Source organism: Corapipo altera, unplaced genomic scaffold (assembly GCF_003945725.1).
Source record: "Corapipo altera isolate COAL_440 unplaced genomic scaffold, ASM394572v1 56, whole genome shotgun sequence".
NCBI classification, from domain to species: Eukaryota; Metazoa; Chordata; class Aves; order Passeriformes; family Pipridae; genus Corapipo; species Corapipo altera.
The window spans coordinates 165,796-183,282 of record NW_020884896.1 but is presented as its reverse complement, the minus strand read 5'-3'; the positions used below and the strand labels follow the sequence as shown (position 1 = coordinate 183,282).

General features: G+C 41.9%; 1 protein-coding gene across 5 annotated transcripts in view; it reads left to right on the top strand.

Annotated features, from left to right (window-relative positions):
• The window catches only part of WASHC2C (WASH complex subunit 2C), a 35,481-nt gene extending 20,769 nt beyond the window's left edge, over positions 1-14,712 (top strand). For 3 of the 5 annotated variants that reach the window (XM_027647997.1, XM_027647998.1, XM_027648000.1), the window contains 11 exons: positions 298-409; positions 1,157-1,342; positions 2,205-2,393; positions 4,126-4,254; positions 4,460-4,555; positions 5,641-5,760; positions 7,347-7,409; positions 8,112-8,324; positions 10,082-10,687; positions 11,337-11,511; positions 14,228-14,712. In XM_027647997.1, the coding sequence (XP_027503798.1) occupies positions 298-409; positions 1,157-1,342; positions 2,205-2,393; positions 4,126-4,254; positions 4,460-4,555; positions 5,641-5,760; positions 7,347-7,409; positions 8,112-8,324; positions 10,082-10,687; positions 11,337-11,511; positions 14,228-14,364 (2,026 nt within the window). In that variant the 3' untranslated portion in view covers positions 14,365-14,712. The remainder of the gene's footprint in view (positions 1-297; positions 410-1,156; positions 1,343-2,204; positions 2,394-4,125; positions 4,255-4,459; positions 4,556-5,640; positions 5,761-7,346; positions 7,410-8,111; positions 8,325-10,081; positions 10,688-11,336; positions 11,512-14,227) is intronic. The other 2 variants (XM_027647996.1, XM_027647999.1) reach the window with 2 other exon arrangements.
• The last annotated feature ends 2,775 nt before the right edge of the window (positions 14,713-17,487 follow it).

The window sequence follows — 17,487 nt, the reverse complement described above, 5'->3', positions numbered from 1 at the left end:
CTGGACTGTTTTGTATCTGTGGTGGATCATTCTCTTTGTCACCACTGAACTGGGGTCTCTATTTCTATGCCTGTGATAAAAAATCCTCTTGACCTCTTTTTATCTCCACTTCTGCAGAAACCTGTGCAGACAAGAGAGAGAGTGATAGAATTGTTGAGACAGTGGGGAAGCTGAGTGCTGTATCTGGGACCACTTACTGCAAATGATGGTCCTAAGTGATGCTCTTGAACAGATTCAGTGCATGGCCTCTGAAATTTTTGCCCTGAATCTTCCACTTTCTCCTCTCTTTCACTGCAGCCAAAGAAAGCCACAGAAGGTATCATTGTTATTTGAAGATGATGCTGTTAATGGAGAATCATTCTTCAGCTCCCAATCAACACTACTTCCTTCAGCTGCTAAGGCTGCAGTGGTAACTCCTCATTTTTTAAAACTAACATGGAACACTTAGTCTTTTTATAGTCTGCCTTCTTTGTTAGGTACTGAATGTAAGTCTACCTCATTTTTAGACAATGGTAGCTCTAGCAATTTGGAATAGGAAGAGGGAAGACTGTACTCCTCCATGTAAGTTCTTACTACCACTTGCCTAATAGACATTTCAAAATCTTCTTGACTACTAACCCTGAATTTGTTTGGTTTATGCTAAAAGCCCTTCCTAGGGATGTTTTGAAAACTCTCAACCATAAACTACCGCTAAAAGGAACAAACAGCTTACTGCTGACTCTGAAGCCAGGGCCTCACCCTTTGTGTTACCCTACCAAGCTGATTCAGACATGTAAACAGGCTTCTTACTGGCCCTTCCTTGTGTGTGCTCATGTCCATCCTCTGTCTTAGGAGCTTAGCCCATGGTGTACTGCCTGGCTGCTTGTGCTTTGGAATTGAGAGTAGGAGATGCAAAGGTTTAATGCAGCTGTATCTGTAGTGGGGGTTCCTGTACGTGTGCTTCCTGGCACTCTTCAACCAGATTCAAAAACCCGTAATACTGGAAATCAAGTCACAAACCAGAATGTCCCATGGGATGAAAATAGGAGAAGTCAAGCATGTTGCCAGTGTCCTAGATCTCTGCAGAAGGCAAACTGAAACTCTTCTATCCCACAGCAGCATATGCTCTTTATATACCCACCAGTTTTGTATCACCAACGTTCTCTTAATTTTACAGGAGAAAGTAAAGCCAGCACAAGCACCATCTACCTTTAATGAAGAAGAAAAGGAGGAAAAGGAAGATCTGGCAGATAAAGCAGCCAAGTCTAACCAGATAGAAGATACATTGTGGGACTTTGAAGAGACTGAAGCAGCTCCTGTGCCTAGAGGAACAGATGTTGCAGGGAAGCAAACAAAGGAAAAAGTGAGGGATTTTCTTACATTAATCTGAAATTTGGTAAAGATTAGGTTAAAGAAAACCCATAATCTAACAGTGCTGCTCTGGAACAAATATTTTTCTGGGTTCCCTCTTCTATTGCTAAGGACAGAGTAACTCTGTCTCCATTTAGCAAAATCACTTGTCTGTCAAACAGCAAATTGATTAAATGCTTTTTAAAAGTTGTTTTCTAACTTAACGTCTGTGAGAGGTTTGTTTATTTTTGGGGAAGGGAATGGGCAGAATCTGTTTCATTTTTTCTTCAGAGTAGGTTGGGTAATCTTTACTCACGTGAACAGAACTTTCTTTTAAAAGAGGAAAGCCTAATGTGTAAGCTTTTCTTCAAGCTCAGTAACTTTTTTTCAACATAATGTCTGATGAGTTATGAAGTGGTTAAGTGTTATCCTGGTAGCTGTGGCTTTCAGCATTGTGAATTTCTGCTGGGCAATACTGTTACAGAACATATTGATGTGTATTGTTAAGTGTATTAGTGCAGAAGTTTCAGCAGAACTGATCTTGGGAATGGTCTTACTTGAGTGATTGCTGGGGAATCAGCAGCTGATGATTTTCCATAGTAGTTATCATGCTTTGCACTTTCCTGAGCACATTCAAGGTTCAAGTAGTGCTGTTCACTCTAAAGAATCTCAGCTGGTATGAACTAGATAACTTGGAGATAATGGCAAAGCTATGAGGAGCAAACCTTATGCATGAGTTGAATACAGTTGCCTGCTTGGTAATGGATTGCAGAACTCTGACCACTTCTGGTATTTAACCAAGAATGCTTAGTGGGTTTTTTGGGCAAACTTGAAATAAATAACAGGCTAATGTGTTATTTTTTTTTTTTTTTTTGGTGGAGCCTTTTGCAGCAATATCCTCAGAGCCAGCTGGCAATTCAGATCTGTTTGCAACATCCCCACCAGCTCTGGAGAAAGATGTCAAGAGCCAAGCTAAAAAAGTGTTGAGCTTGTTTGAGGAGGAGGAAGAAGAGAGGCTGGATGATGACAATGGCATAAAAAATGCACAGAAAGAAATTGGTGTGGTGAGTATAGGGAAGTTCTTGAACACTAGGAAATAGTATTTCTACCTCTACTACTCCAGGCAAGGGTGACATTTTTTAGCCCTTCCTTTTCTTCATGCCATGGAAGCTAATGTTTCTCAGTTTCTAGACTTCCAGATTCTTGGGTGAGAAATTATGCCTGCTCTTCCTCATGAATCCCTTTGTGAATTTTCCTGTCCCACTAACTCAAAAGCCTTTTGCTGCATGCTAGTATGAAAAGAAATTTTGTGCAGATGTTTTGGTGCAGCTACTTGATGTCTGCTATACAGAGCTGACTCCTCAGTTGCTCCTCAAAGGTCAGAGGTAATAGGAAGTAGAAGGTTGTAGAGTTTTAAGCCTGTGGTTTATCCCTTTATTTTCATTATATTGTTACAGTTTGCTTGCTGCATATATGCCTGCAGACTTAGCTTCAGTAAGAATTATCTTAATGCTGTGTTTACTTCTGTTTTTCAAGTGTGTGTATTCACTTCTGTAAAAAGCCTCCAGCTGCCCTGTTCTTAGTGTCTGGCTTTCTTGATATAGTGTATACCATCAAGAGGTGGACTTTGAATTTTTAGTAGCAATATCCTTGAATCCATGGCAATGTTCTTGTTTCTACTTAATGCAATGTAACAAAATTTTCTCTGAAAATTTGAAGTTGTGTCAAAAAGCACATACTGTATACTACAGTGTACCACAAGGTTTTGGCATCTTAGTGTGACCATGTAAAGTAAGTTGTCAACTCTAAAGGCTATGCACACTTTATTCAGAAGTCCTTGGAGCTGAATTAAATAGATGGCTCTTGGAGAAAAAAACCTGTTTATAGCAGCTTCTGAGAATCAGACTTTATTCTTCTGACAACTGCTCCTGCTGCCTGGATTTTGTGTCTGATGTCATGCTACTGGGCATTGAGTCATGTTCCTGAAGAGACAGATGAGTGGTGAAACACAGACAGTGGCCCCTACTGAGACACTGAGCGGGGCCTTTGCGTGAAAGTGAGACCTGGGTGCATACAGTGCACTCTGATCATAGGAGGGCATTGCTTTTGCTGATACTGGTTGCTTTGCCAGGTAGTGGAGGGCTTATAAGGCAATGTGTATGATTTCAACCTTTCCCCTCTCCCTCCCCCCAGCAAATTTGAAAGTAGAAGTTCTTGCCAAAGGCAGACAGTATGTTCTGTTCTTCATTGTGAGGGTGTGCTTGCTTTCACGGGAGAACAGGGAGTCTAGCAACAATAATAGCTTTACAGACCTTCAACTTTTTTTAAAAAAATTATTTTTTTTACTCTTCTTTGAAAAGGTAGCTTAAGAAGATAATTAAAGAGATTCTCTTCCTCTCGCTTCTATGTTCTGCACCCTTAGCTGAAATTTTAAAGGCATAAAAGTCTTACTGGAATATAAACCTTACTGTACAGTCCTGATAACATACTGAAAACCTTTTTTTTTTTCCTTCAAAGGAAGCTTTAGTGGTAAATAGTAGCAGCTGGATCTTAAATCAGCAGACCCAGAGACATTGTGGCTAATGCCTTATGTTAAATCGAACTATAAATACAAATATTTCCATTGTAAGTTTTGCAGATTTGGTCAAAATAAAACAAAACTGACAGTTGTAGTTTTATTTTTGTTACCAGGGTCATAGTACAGCCTTGGGTGAACTGTAATGTGTCTTATCACTAGGAAAATAACCTCCTTAAAGAGGGACTTTCTCACTGTGGACCTTTCTCCTCTCCTTTCAGGCTTCTGAGAAAACTGCTCGGCCCAAAAGCACTGGGGTCTTTCAAGATGAAGAGCTGCTCTTCAGTCACAAACTTCAGAAGGACAATGATCCAGATGTTGATCTCTTTGCCAGCCCCAAGAAGTCAGTGGTGAGTTCATAGTCCTCCTTTGAACCTCCTGTTTAAAAACAGTCTTCCAAGTGCACAGCCTACTGGTTTTTCTTGTTTGGACACAGCATAGAAGTCACTGATTTCCAGGGAGGGCCAAATGCTAATATCAGTTCAGGCATCGTGGGCTGAAGGAGATGTGCTCTGGATCTGTGACTCATCTTTTCTTTATTCTTTGTTTCTTTAGTCTGCAAACCGTGTCCTGAAGCCACCATCTGGAGGAGGCCTTTTTGGGGACGATGATGAGGATGATCTCTTCAGTACTGCTAAAACAAACCTTCCGGTATCTGTTCCTCTACTGTAAATGGCTTATATAAAAGACATTGGAAGGAAGTGTATGGAAAGGATTTTCTCCTTATGTATTTCCACAAGAAATTAGGTGACTTCTCAGATCTTTTTGAGATTATAGAAATGGTCATTGTGACCCTGAATACATAGGGAACGAACAGATGCTTTAGGTCTCCCGAAGTTGGGATGAGAGAATTGGATTCTGTTTCTTTTTGTGTACCACTAGGACTGGTTTAGGTATAAGAGAACACACCTGAGCAGAAATCAGAGTAGTAGAGTTTGTATTGTTTAGTTGTTTAACTTGCTAATATTGCTTCCCTGTGCTTCATGCATGACTGATGAGCCTTGCTCTATGAGTTATGTAATTCGAGTTTCTGCAGGTTGGTTTGATCTAAGGTAGTGATGTGGTGTTAAAATCCTCATGATTATTGGATTGTTTTTAGAGGGTGAGCAGCTGCAGTAATGAACTAGACTGCAGTACAGGTGGTCTGAGGTCAAAGTCCTACCATGCATTCTAAACTACTACTCTAAATGTATTTAGCTTAATTAAATTGAAGACAACTTTTACTTTAGTCTGTTTTCATGTCTATAGCTGGAAGTTAGGCTAGGAAACTGGCAATAATTCCTGGAAACAGTTTCTTTGAGGACTGTGGAGTGGATGGTCTTAAGTAATTAGCTCTTGGAAGCTATATATGGAGCCTGTTTGCTTGAAAACATAAAAATAGCACTGTTCGTTAGCTAGCTTTGTGCTTTTATTTTCCCTGCTGTCTTGCATATGAGGAAATATGCATGCACTTGAATGTTTATTGGTACTCTCATTGTTAATCATTAGCATAGACAGCAAAGGTTGAGGTAGGCTAGAGGAACTGAGGGGTGGAAGGCCCTTGCATTGCAGAGCCAAAAGACAATGCCACTATGCACTGCAGAATCGAAAGGTGTAGTTAGTTTTCTGTTCAGTTAAAAGCAAGATTTTAAGAAGTTTTGCTTGGGTTGTTCTTTTGGGGCTTTGGGCTTTTTTGGGATCTATACACCATGCTTTTTACCCCATTCATGTTGACTTGGTGATCTTAATGCTTTCAGAAAATAACCGAGAAGAAAACTCTTCAGACCAATGTTGGCCCTTCCTTAGAGAGCAGTAACCTTCTAGAAAATACTTTAAGTGCCAAGCAAGATGAGACTCTGAAGGCAGCAACTACTGAGGCAAGTACTTAAATCTTGCATGCCTTGAACAGCATGCAAATGAAAAGGAGATGTATCATCCAGTTTTAAATAAGTGTCTTGGGAGATGAAAACTAATGCCTGGATTCACTGGCTGCAAAGCAGCAAAGCATGGCCAAACTCGTCTTTGGTTTATCAGCAGGTGCACTGTTACTATCAAGAAGTTTAAATACTATTGATGCAGTGCCCACACATATATGAAAGTACAAGGCAGTGAAGAGCTACACCTTAGGTCCAACTGGATTGAAAATGGGTCGTTGTTTCTTCTTCTCTGAAGTACCAGTGTCTGTTGGGGTGAATGTGGTTTTTAAAGGTCGTCTTTCTCAGAAAGAAGATCAGGGCATGCAGCAAAATCTGTGGCTGTTGAGAATCTTATCTTGGAGATTTTATGATGAGCAAACAAGACTCCTACTGTTGTCCTTAATCTTGCAGAATCAAGGGTCTCTGGGAGACATAGTGTGGGTCTGAGTTCTGTCCTATGCCTCACCAGAACTACTTGTTGGATTTTCATGTGTAGGAGATTTTGCTTTTCATTGTAGGGAGTAGATGTTGTTTTTTTCTCCCCTGGGCTGATAACCACAGAGCAAGTCTGTAGGGTTACTAATTAGCCTGTCTTCTCTTATGGTAAAGTGTTCCTTGGAGCATAAAACCAGGCTTGTCTTCCTGTTTTTTGTAGCTACTGACAGCTTGGTATAGGAATGGTCTCAGCCTGTCTGAGGTTCAGCTGAACACTACATGCTTTTAAGTGGAGAATAATCTTCTCAGACACCAGGATTCCTCTGCCATGCTATCAAGACCATCAAACCAGTGTCCTAACCCTTGCAAACCCTCAGTTACTTCAACATGATGGAAGGAGCTATGACTGCCCAGCCATACTGACAGCAGTACAGCCTAGCTCACAGAAAACCATGTAGACTACAAACCTGTGGAGAGCAAGTCCTGGGAAGAGCACCTTAGCTGATTTGATTCATTCCCTGAGTCTTAGAATTGACTGAAGTCTTCAGACCAAACAGCTGCTCTCCTCTTTTAGTCTAGTCTTCTTTCTGGTACTGCTGGCCTGTTTTCTGTAGAGGAAGACTCACTTCTCTGAAGCTGTGTGGTACAATTTTGAAGCCCTCTTAGCTGCCATGTGGGCTTCCTTGAAGTCTCTGGCCCGACTGTAGCCAGTCACGAAGAGAAAGGTTAGTTAGATCATAATATGGCAATATGGCTTTAGAGAATTTTTAGAGGACAGAATAAGCAAGGACAGAGGGTAGCTGTCATGGTTTGATTTGACTGGTGGTGGCTGTGACCTGGAGAAGATGGAAGTTGTTGGGTTACTATGGCAAAGTATAATACTGGGTAGAAGGAAGGTGGAATGAAATGTGATAATGAAGATAGGTCCATGGCATGTGGGAAACTGAAAACTGAGTGACTATAGCTCTAGTGCTAGAATGTGATAATGACAAAGTATCTTCAAAAGAAATTGGTAAGCAATTAGCTGCTTTCTATAGATGTATTAAAGTGCAAACTATGCTCTGGTTGATGACAACTTGTCCACTTGTTTAATCCAATGTAATTTTGTGCAGAAATCTACAGGTCCTGTTCCCATTAAAACCAAAGAGCCTTCATCTCGGATTGGAAAGCTACAAGTAATTAACTTTACTGGCATTTTAACTTTCAAAAAAAATAATAATCTTCCTTGCCTCACTGATGGCTTTCCCTAAAAACAAAATCTTATTGCTTCCTTACCTTACTCTCGCAATATTATTTTTTTCAGATGGCGTATTTTTGATTACTTTTTCTGTATTGCATGTTTAATATTATTTTCCCCTCCTGTTTCAGTCCTGACTCTGAGAAGCACTATTTACTCTGTTTGGGGGGCAGAGGGTGGGTTCCTCTTTGACCTGCTGTTCTTCTCAGCACTGTTAAATATGTTTAGAGACTCATAAGGATATTTTCAGAGACCCCTAAGGGTAGCTTTGGTTATGTCCCTCTTCTGACATGAAATGACTAATAACTATCTATATCACACTATCACTCAAAGTCACAACCATTGTGTCCTCAGGCAGAATATTGAGCTGTGTAAGTGTTTGGTGTGACATAATGTGACCATGCTGTTCCTGGAGCTATTATACACAATAATAGTGTTGCCCACTCTACAGATCCAGTGAGACAGAGAATGTGGGAGACGCAGAAGTTCATAGGTCTGAGAAAAGCCAGGCACTTAGGAAGTAGAACTTGAATGCCCAGATGCTCTAGTTCTTGCTGCTTCTCTGGAGCCGTGCTTGCTCTGGAGCAGTAGTAATGTGATCTCTTTTTGTGTGTATGTTTTTGTTTTCTTTGTTTTGTAGGCTAACTTAGCTATTAATCCTGCAGCCTTACTACCAGGTGCAATGCCTAAAGTCTCCAATGTAAAGTCCCCCTTACCAGTGCTGGACGCTCCATTACATGAGCCCAACGATGCACAGAACAGTGAAGCCTTGTCTGTGTCAGGAAACAGGGAAGAACCAGGTGTGAGCTTTGATCAGCCTATGCAAGCGGATACCTTGCACAGCGCCAATAAGGTAACCTTGGTACTTAGGGGGAGAGAAGAGGGGATTAAAAATACAGTCTGTCCTCATGCAGGAATTTGGTTTGGTATGCAAGTTCTGCTAACGGTGTGGTTTATCTGAATCTAAATGGAAATGTGAAAGTCTAATCCCCTCTCATTTCTGTGGATCACTGAAGAGAAAGTGAAGGAAAGTGAAGCCTACTATATACTTCTCTCTATAAGGGGCTTATTTTGCAAAGGCTTGATTCTGTGTCTTTTTAAAGTATATGTGTATGTACAGTACCGTGCATTTCCCTATAGGTTGAAGTATCTTAGTATAACATCTTGTCCTACTCCAGGAGGCACCAACCTAAAAAAGCGTAAAAAAGGCATCTTGCTAGGCTAACTATAAAATCTGTTACAGACAACTGCTTTGACAAGCTATCAAGAACACATCACTGCTGTATGTTGACCTTTACTTCCTCTGTGGATAAAAATGTCATGCTGTCCTGAACTGTCACTCTCAATTCTTTTTCAAAGAAAACCTTTGTTTTCATACAAAGCCAAAACAAGAAGAAGTGTTACAGCTTTTGACATGGCAAATCTCTAGCTCCTGACTCACTTGTTTTTTACTCATACTTTTTACTTTATGGACTGCAAAAGGCATATTCTAATTAAAGATTTAATGGTTCTGTAAAAAAAGTAAGTGTGAACCATGTAGCTAAGATTTCATCTGGGTGCTTATGATTGTATAAGTCTCTTGGGCTTCCTAGCAGCAACAGCAATTTGAGTAAGATAACTTAGAATCTTAACTTTGATTCTTTCTTTCTTTCCTTAATGCTGATGAGGTTGTTCATTACTAGATGAGCACAGAGATGACTTGGGAAGATGCAGCAGCTGTCACCACAATGGCTGACATGATCCCTTACTGATAAGTTTGAAGCTTGTACACCAGACTAATGCATTACCATAGTTGTTTCCAATAGCAGCATGTCCCACACAACAGACAAAACTCTCTATTGTGCTACTTTTAAATAGATAGGCTTGCAAAAGAATAGAGTGCCTGTAGCTGCATATGATCAACCTTGAATGTTCAATTTAGTGTAGTGATGATGCATGTTTTTTTTACAGAAGTAATCTGAGAAGAAGCATCTTGTGGTTCAGGTTACTTTTTTTTGGCATATCATTGCTTCTTCAAGCTTTCAAGTTTGAGTTTAAGCTGTAAATATGCAGCCAAATGCACTTTCTTCCAAAGGCTGGAATGAACCAACCTACCCAGCATTCTGGCTGTCCTCTTAGAGAACAGTGCATGGAGCAATTAATTAAAGAGAAGAGGAGGTTGTACTGATCCATTTCCTACCCATGTAAATACTCCTGTCCATGTGGGATATGGTAGAAGCTATAATGGAAACTTGCAAGGGAGCTTCCTTAAAAGCAGCAATTAACTGCAATAGGCTATGCAGAAAATGAAACTGCATGGAAAACATAATTAGTCATGGCTTTGACAGACTAACTGTACTGTAGAAGCCCCTGGATTAGCACGCTGGCAGACTGACTAAGGTATTACCTAAAGCCAGGGGGCTAGAATGGCTTGTTGTGTTGTGTTTCTCCACTTGCAAGCACTGTTGCTTTTGTTCACCAGTTCCACCTGCTGTGGAATGACTACAGGCAGCAAATCCAAAGTCCTGGGTTATTTTTCTGAACTTTACTCCAAACTGTTCCGATCTGTAATGTGCCATGGGGCTTTTTCCTTACGTATAATCCTGCTCTGCATTTTCTCCTTTCTTGCAGACCAGGATCAGGGTTACAGGAAGACGAAGACCTCCTAGCAGAATGGCCCGCCGTCTGGCTGCCCAGGAGTCTGAAGGGAGCGAGGAGGTGGACAGTACTAAAGAGTCACAGTTCTCTCTACCAAAACAGACAGTAGTGAACATAAAGGAGCCTCTTGCTACTGAAGCAGAATCCAAGGAAAATGGCTTTCTCTCTGGCTTGTCACTAGTAGCTCACAGCAGTGTTTTGTCTGCTGAGACAAACAAACTCCTTCCTCCAGAATCCACAGAAAATGGGGATGATCTGTTTGAATCAGAAGACATTTTTGCTAGTAGCTCAACGTCCAGACCAGCTGCACAATCAAAATTAAAGGAGGGAATGCCAGAGAGTGTGGCTAACAAACCCATCAAGTGCAGAGAGAAAAAGCCTGATCTATCTGTTCTGGGTGATCAGGACAGCAGTGATCTCTTCCAACCTGTACAGCAAAAATCTTCAACAAAAAGCAGCCCCATACCTTTTTTGGAGGAAGAGGAAGACTCTCTCTTCACTTATCAGAAAACTGGAAAAAAGGAGTTGAAACCTGCTGTACACCAAGCAGTTGACCCTGCTGCCCAAGATATCTTTGAGGTAATGGTTGAAGCTGCCATGTTGGCTTTTTTGATCCTCAGGGCCATATTTAGACCCATCTACTTAGATGTTTAATGGAGGCTGCCGAGTAGGATGGGGTGTGCAGGATAGGTAGTGATAGAAGTAAAATGTCAATCCTGCTCTGCTGCTGGGCAATGGAAACCCTCTATTTGGTTGTTTATCTCCTTACTGGCAGCAGTGATTAAAAAGTGGAGCAGGCATAATACAGGGCAGGCATGTCACTGAATGTGCTGTGACAACATACCTTTTTCAGAGTAATGAAATATTTGGTTCTTATCTGTCTATTCAGTGCACAGCAGCTCAAATAACACTTTAAAAAAAGGAATAAAATTGTTGGGCTGGGCAGCTGATTACAGGCCTTGGTGTGCACTACTTGACCTGTGAACAATCCACCACTAAGGCACTTCTGCCAAGTGCCCCAAGGGACTCAAACTTCTCATGTTTGAGAATCACAGAATCAGTTAGGTTGTCAAAGACCTCTAGGATCATCAAGACCAACCTTCGACTGACAAGCCCAAGAAGCCCAAGGCTGTCAGTCTTCTAAACATCTCAGGTGCTGTGTACAGATAATTTGACTATTCTCTTGAACTGTTGTGGGTTGATGAAATCTCTCTGTGTTTTCTCCAAGGATGATATATTTGCTACTGAGGCAATTAAACCAATGAACAAAGTGAAAGAAAAAATGCCAGAGACTAACTTGTTTGATGATAACATTGATATTTTTGCGGATCTTACTGTAAAACCAAAAGAAAAGAAGACCAAGAAAAAGGTGGAACAAAAATCCATATTTGATGATGATATGGGTGAGTGTATGTTTAAGTAAATGTCTTTCTACTAATCTCATAATATTGTCCTGAATTGCACTCATCTAAGATATTTTAGAACCCTCTGCTTTCTTTTTACTTTTCAACTGCTCTGAAATCTCCAGTCACCTTTGGATTTTAACCTTGGATGAGAACTTCCTAGATTTGCAGAACTAGCATGGCATTTAAATGGTTTAGGAGAGTGTATAAAATTGTTCTGAGAGAAAGAATAGTTTAATTTCTGTAGGCGTTTTCTTACCTGAAGGAATTAAAAAATTACACTTACCTGGAGTAAGAGACTAATTTCATGTTGTTATGGCTCTGAGACACGTTCTGTGTTTCAGTTTGTGCAGCTTTTTGTCTTGTACTGTCAGATGAGTCACTGATATGAACAGTGAACAAACATTGAACAAATATGAACAAATTATTCCCATCTCACCTTCACTATTGTGTTGACTACCCTGGAGCCTGTAAGCTTTTGTTTACATCCATGGTCCCAGGTCAATTTACAGATACTACACCTGAGAGCAAAAGTTTGCCATGTATCATTTGTTGAAAAAAACAGCAAGTAGTAATGTGAAAGGCTGGCAAGCATACTCTTTTCTTCTCCATCAGTGGGGACTCTGAAAGTAATTTGATCCTCAGATGTGTTTGTTCTCAAGCTCTTCATGTTTATAGCTGTTCTTTGGGATTGCATATATTTCTTTACTAAGACAAAAAATTCGCTTCTCTGGCTTTGGTTCTTGTCAAGTTTTCATTCTTTGTCACTAATTCGAATTGAATCTCACTTATTGCTGTTTTACTTGGACTGATGCTAAGCATTCCAGCCTGATAGAATGACCTGGCTAAATCTGTAAATGTGTTACAAAACTTGCCAGAGAATGAACATCTTGAGATTTCAAAACCTTCTTAATTAATATAAAATATGAGACTTAGAGGTTTGCTAGGAAGATATTGAAATATATATTGGATTATTAAGAAAACCTTAGTTTAATCATTTACATTTTTCATGTAGCCTATGCAAATGGAACAGTACATAGGTGCAGTCTGGGGGGATTGAGGCTGCAGGTTGTTTTCCTTTGTCCTACCACAGCTGTCCAGTCACTATTTACTGCATTTGTGTTAGGCTTGTGGTAGCAATATTAGAAAAACCATCTCAGCTCTTTATCCTAGCCTCCTCACTGTCCTTATGGCTGATGTCACAAATATCTTAATGTCACCCCTGCTAGCCTGCAAAATGGTGACTGAGCTTTCCTGTGTGGTAACAAATACTGTTTTCCATGGCCAAAACTTTTCTGTTCCTTAAGCCTTGTTATAAAATGGGAGTGATACCTCTACTGCTTATGGCACTCACTGTTCTTCCCCTTTGCTGTAAAGCTAATCCATGTGATAGCTTCTTGCTCTGGAGTGATGCCAGTAGGGGATTACTCTGTTTTACTGCCTTTCTAAACTGCTCTTATGCTGAAATGTGGTCCTGGATTATTCCTGTGTAATCCCTATCATCAGCACAGTAGCAGACACATGCTGAAGTGGAAGTAGCAGCAAGAAGAGACAGGGAAACACATTGTGATAGACCACTTTGTGCTTGGCCTCTGCTCAAGGTTAAAGAAGATTGAAATACTAGTTTTTATCCTCTGGACTAATAAATGGCTATTAATCTCTACATAGCACCCATGTTTTTAATAGAGATTCAAGACCAGTTATGTGCTACTTACACTGGCCTTGCGAATCACTAGTGATCCTCATATCTCAGTCTTGTAATTTTTTGGTTTTATAATCCAACTGCATAATCGGAGTATCCTAAATTTCTTAGTTTACAGTAGGAGATATGCTGGTTTTTTATGCTCAGGAAACCTCACAGCAACACTTTAGCATGTGTATGGCTGCAGCTTCATTTCTTTTCATAAGCACAGTCCTAAACACCAGCAGCACTAGCCACAGCAAGAGCTGCAGGACTGTGAGCTCTGCTGCTGACATGAGCTATCCATGTTGGAGGGTTTAGTTTCTACATGTTATCCTTCAGGAGAGAACTCTGTCTTAATGGCAGTGTGATATTTTTCCACTTTGTGTTCCTAGTTATTCACATCAGAAGTGTTTGGATTGAGGAAGGTGGTGGGAGATGTTGATTCAAGACTGTAGACAGGCTTTTTGAATATTCATCAGGATGATGGTTGTAGCTGTCATCTTAGCAGTGCTCTGTTCTCAAGGGATTTATGTTGTGTTCTTTCTGTAGATTAAAGGCTCATGGTTAGTGGATGTCAATGCTAGTTGCTAGCAACTACCATCTTTTCCTCTTCTGATTTTCTTTGGCAACAACCTCACAGCTCTTGGATCTCTCAGGTTCCTCAGACTCTAATGTTCTAGATAAGAGGGATGTTGTCTGGCACTTGCACAATGGAATTTATTGTGGAGCTTTAATTTATTAGTACTTTTCAAATGCTTATGAGAGCTTGAACATGTTATAAAATATAAGTAGTATATTTTATACTGTCTACTGAGAAGAAAAAAAAATTCTTAATTTGACTTACAGCTAACAGCTCCCACGTATGTCCTTACAAATGCATCCAGAATCACAAGTAGCAGGAAAGCATTTGTTTGTCACAGAACGTCCTTGGCGCAGTCACTGCTGTGTGCTGGAGTCTCTTATCTACAACATTTACTTCTGTTTAGCAGTCGCATTCCATTAAAATCCATCTTTTTTTTTTCTTCCCTTTAGATGATATCTTCTCTACCAGCCAAGTCAAGATACCAACTCCCAAAACCAGACCTTCCCAAACAGCCTCAGAAGCAAAATCTGAAAGCAAGATCCTGAGCACGTTTGATGACCCGTTGAATGCCTTTGGAGGCCAGTAGCCAAGGGGAATGTGTTGCAGAGAGGTGGCCTTCCTTATGCCCTGTTCAGTACTAATACTCTGGATTCTCTTAATTCAGTAGAGCTGAAATGAGATGGATGTGGATATTTAAATGAGATTACCATTTAAAATGGTTAGTATTCTCCTGTGCTAGTCTAATTCTGCTAAATTATATATTTTTTAAAGAATAGAGTAACCTCATGCTATTATGTTTCCATGGTGCCCAGATGAATATAGCCTGTGCAATACCTGCAATGAAGTAATCTATTATATAAAGGATAGTTTGTTTTATTGAACAGATTTATAGATAAAATAATGCATAAATAGTAAATGGAGTCTGTTAAACCTGCTCTGTCTGCATGTCTTATTTTCCTCTTTACCCCTTGCTTAGAGTGTGTGCATCATGACTTGAAAACAACCAAAACCACTACCATGCCTTGCCTGGGTCAGCTGCCAACCTGCTGAGTTAATATTAGGGTAAGACTGGGTTTGGCTATCAGGTACAGCTTCTCTTATGGAATCAAGCAGCTAACAAATCTCAGTGCAGGACTTGATAGCAGCTAGAGATGAGATGTTTCATATTGGCAGCCAATGTGGTCTATAAAAATAACAATAGTTAACACTTCCCTGCCAGGAAGCTCATGTTACAAATGAGCACCGAGTGGTCCATGAGAACAACATGGTCTTCTGTTCAAGTTGTAAGCCACTAAATAGATTTTTCACCTGCATGGATTTGGCAGAGTTTTGCAAATAACACTTTCCACAAAGTCCATCTGTACAGAACAGCTTGGTCACTTGAGAGCTAACAAGCCCATGTACGTACTTTATGCAGAGACTCTTTTGCACATCAAGGCTTGCTGTCTCGTTTGCCTTCTCATCCATAACACCTTGTAGGCTGTTTACAGGAGGTTGCTATTCTGTGGAATCCCTTTAACTGTCTGGTGTATTTGGCTTAACCTTGCTTCCTGTATTTTCTAGCTTCCCCTTCTGGAATAGATGCCATTAACCATACCCAGTGGTAGATACTTGCTCACCTGCACGCGTACAAGGAGAGCAAATGTATAAATACAGATTGATAAATGTTTCTTTTATTATATCAGTGATTGCCTGCAATTCTGACTAGATGCTCTGCTTTTATGATAATGATGTACTACTTTATCCCCAACTCTTAAGACTGTTCTGCTCTGTGTGAATTTAAAGCATGTGCTCAGAGGACTTCTTTAAGAGCAATTCCTACTTTCACTGGAGCCCTGGTTCTGAGACACCTGCTTCAATCTCTTGTTTCTCCAGTTGAGTTTACTTTATCAGGCACAGTAAGTACTACAGCTGAAGCATCTAGCACTAATGAGGGTAAAGCAGGAGGAAAGGTTGGAAGGGATAAAGGAGAAATGTGATGTATTGATTTGTGCCATACGTGGGCCTGACAATGATTCATGTTAAGTGGGGGGGTAAGTTGGGAGTAGCAGCTTGGAAAAGAATGTGGGAGCTATTTGCAAATGGCTGTCTACAGTGAAAGTGCTTGCACTTTATTTATAGGCATTACATCTGCTGCATATGTCTCATACATGATTTGGATTGCTTCTTTACTCCTTTCTTCTGTGCTTAGAAGGGCTTCAAAAGACATACTGGAGGAAAAAGGAAAAAGAGGGTGAATTCTTTTTTTTTTTTCTGCATCCTCCTTTCTTCTTGGTCCTTCACATTAATAACTTCTATAGCATTGCAAGGATGGCTGTTCACAAGCCAAGAACCCTGAGGGCCAAAGCTCTTGAAGTAGGAGAAAAATAAAGCTCATGCCTTAAAGTGTTTCTTAAATATGAAAGTTCAGCAGAGAAAAGCTCTTGATATAAACTTGCACTATGATGAAGATCAGAACCTTTCTTCCCCTCCAGTCTTTCTAAGCTGGCACAGGGAGAGTCTCTGTGCCTTTCCCTTTGTCTCTTCACATATTAAAGTGTGTGGTCCTCACTTTTAACAACCTGTGGGAGCCTGGTCTAGGCACTTCACTTCTGGGAGGTTTTGGTCTGAGTGGTGACTTTTTTAACCGACTTTTGGCTAGATGAGTGATGTTGGTTTGGGTGGTTGTGGGGTTTTTGTTTGTTCTCTTATGTTTTGTTTTTCTTTGCAAATTTGATAAACCATGGCTGCATTTTTCTCAAAAGAGCAGAGCGGGAGGCCCAGTGTTACAATGCCCAGGAGCTCTGTCACAGTGCTCCTGTATGTGCTACATGCTTGTGGAAAGCCACAGTGTTTGTTCTGAGTGTCTTAAGTGGGCTTAAAACCTAACAGCTAGTCAGGGTAGGTGTTGCATAATTTAAAACCTAAATGGAAAGTAAAGTGTTTAATGTAATTAGCACCTCCTAATAGGATAAGCTTGTTTTCTCTAGACTGTGATCATCCGAGGGAAGCTCTGCTCCTGGAGACCGGCCTGCGGGAGCAGAGGCGAGCGCTGACCTTCAGTGAAGGTGCCCGAGAGCTGTTTCTGGCCCCTGCCACAGGAGCGCTCCTCTCCCGGCCGGGGACACCGGCGCAGCTGCGCGCACTGCGAGGCCGGGCCCCGCGCTGCGCTGGGGCACAGCGGCACTCCCCGGGAGCCTCTCGGGCCGAGCGTAAGGTGTCCGTGCTGGCGTTGCCCCTCCAGCGCTCCGGCCGGGGCGAGCCGCCGGTGCCACCGCTCCTCGGCCTTGCCCGGCCCCGCTGGACTCCTTGTTCTAGGAGACCCTGCGGCCGCCGCCGCTGTCACGGGCCCGCCGGTCGCGCTGTGGGCGTTGCACAGACTCACGTGACGCTTTGGGTGGGAAGGGACCCGAAAGCCCGTCCCGTTCCACCCCCCGCCGTGGGCGGGGTTTCCCCCGGAGCAGGGTGCCGGGAGCCCGGTCCAGCCCGGCCTGGAACACGCCGGCGACGGGGACGTGCATCCGGGTCCTTCCCCGCGCACGCGCGGCCGCCCCGCGTCTTAACGACCATAACAAGCGGCCCGGCGGCGCCCGCCCCTCTGGGGCGCTGATTGGCCGAACTGCGTGAGAGCGGGCGTCCCATTGGCCCGCGGGAGGGGCCGTCACGGGGCGGGGCAGCGCGGGGGCTGCCGGGCGGTGGCGCCTCCCGGTCCTGCCCCCCCGGCGGCGGC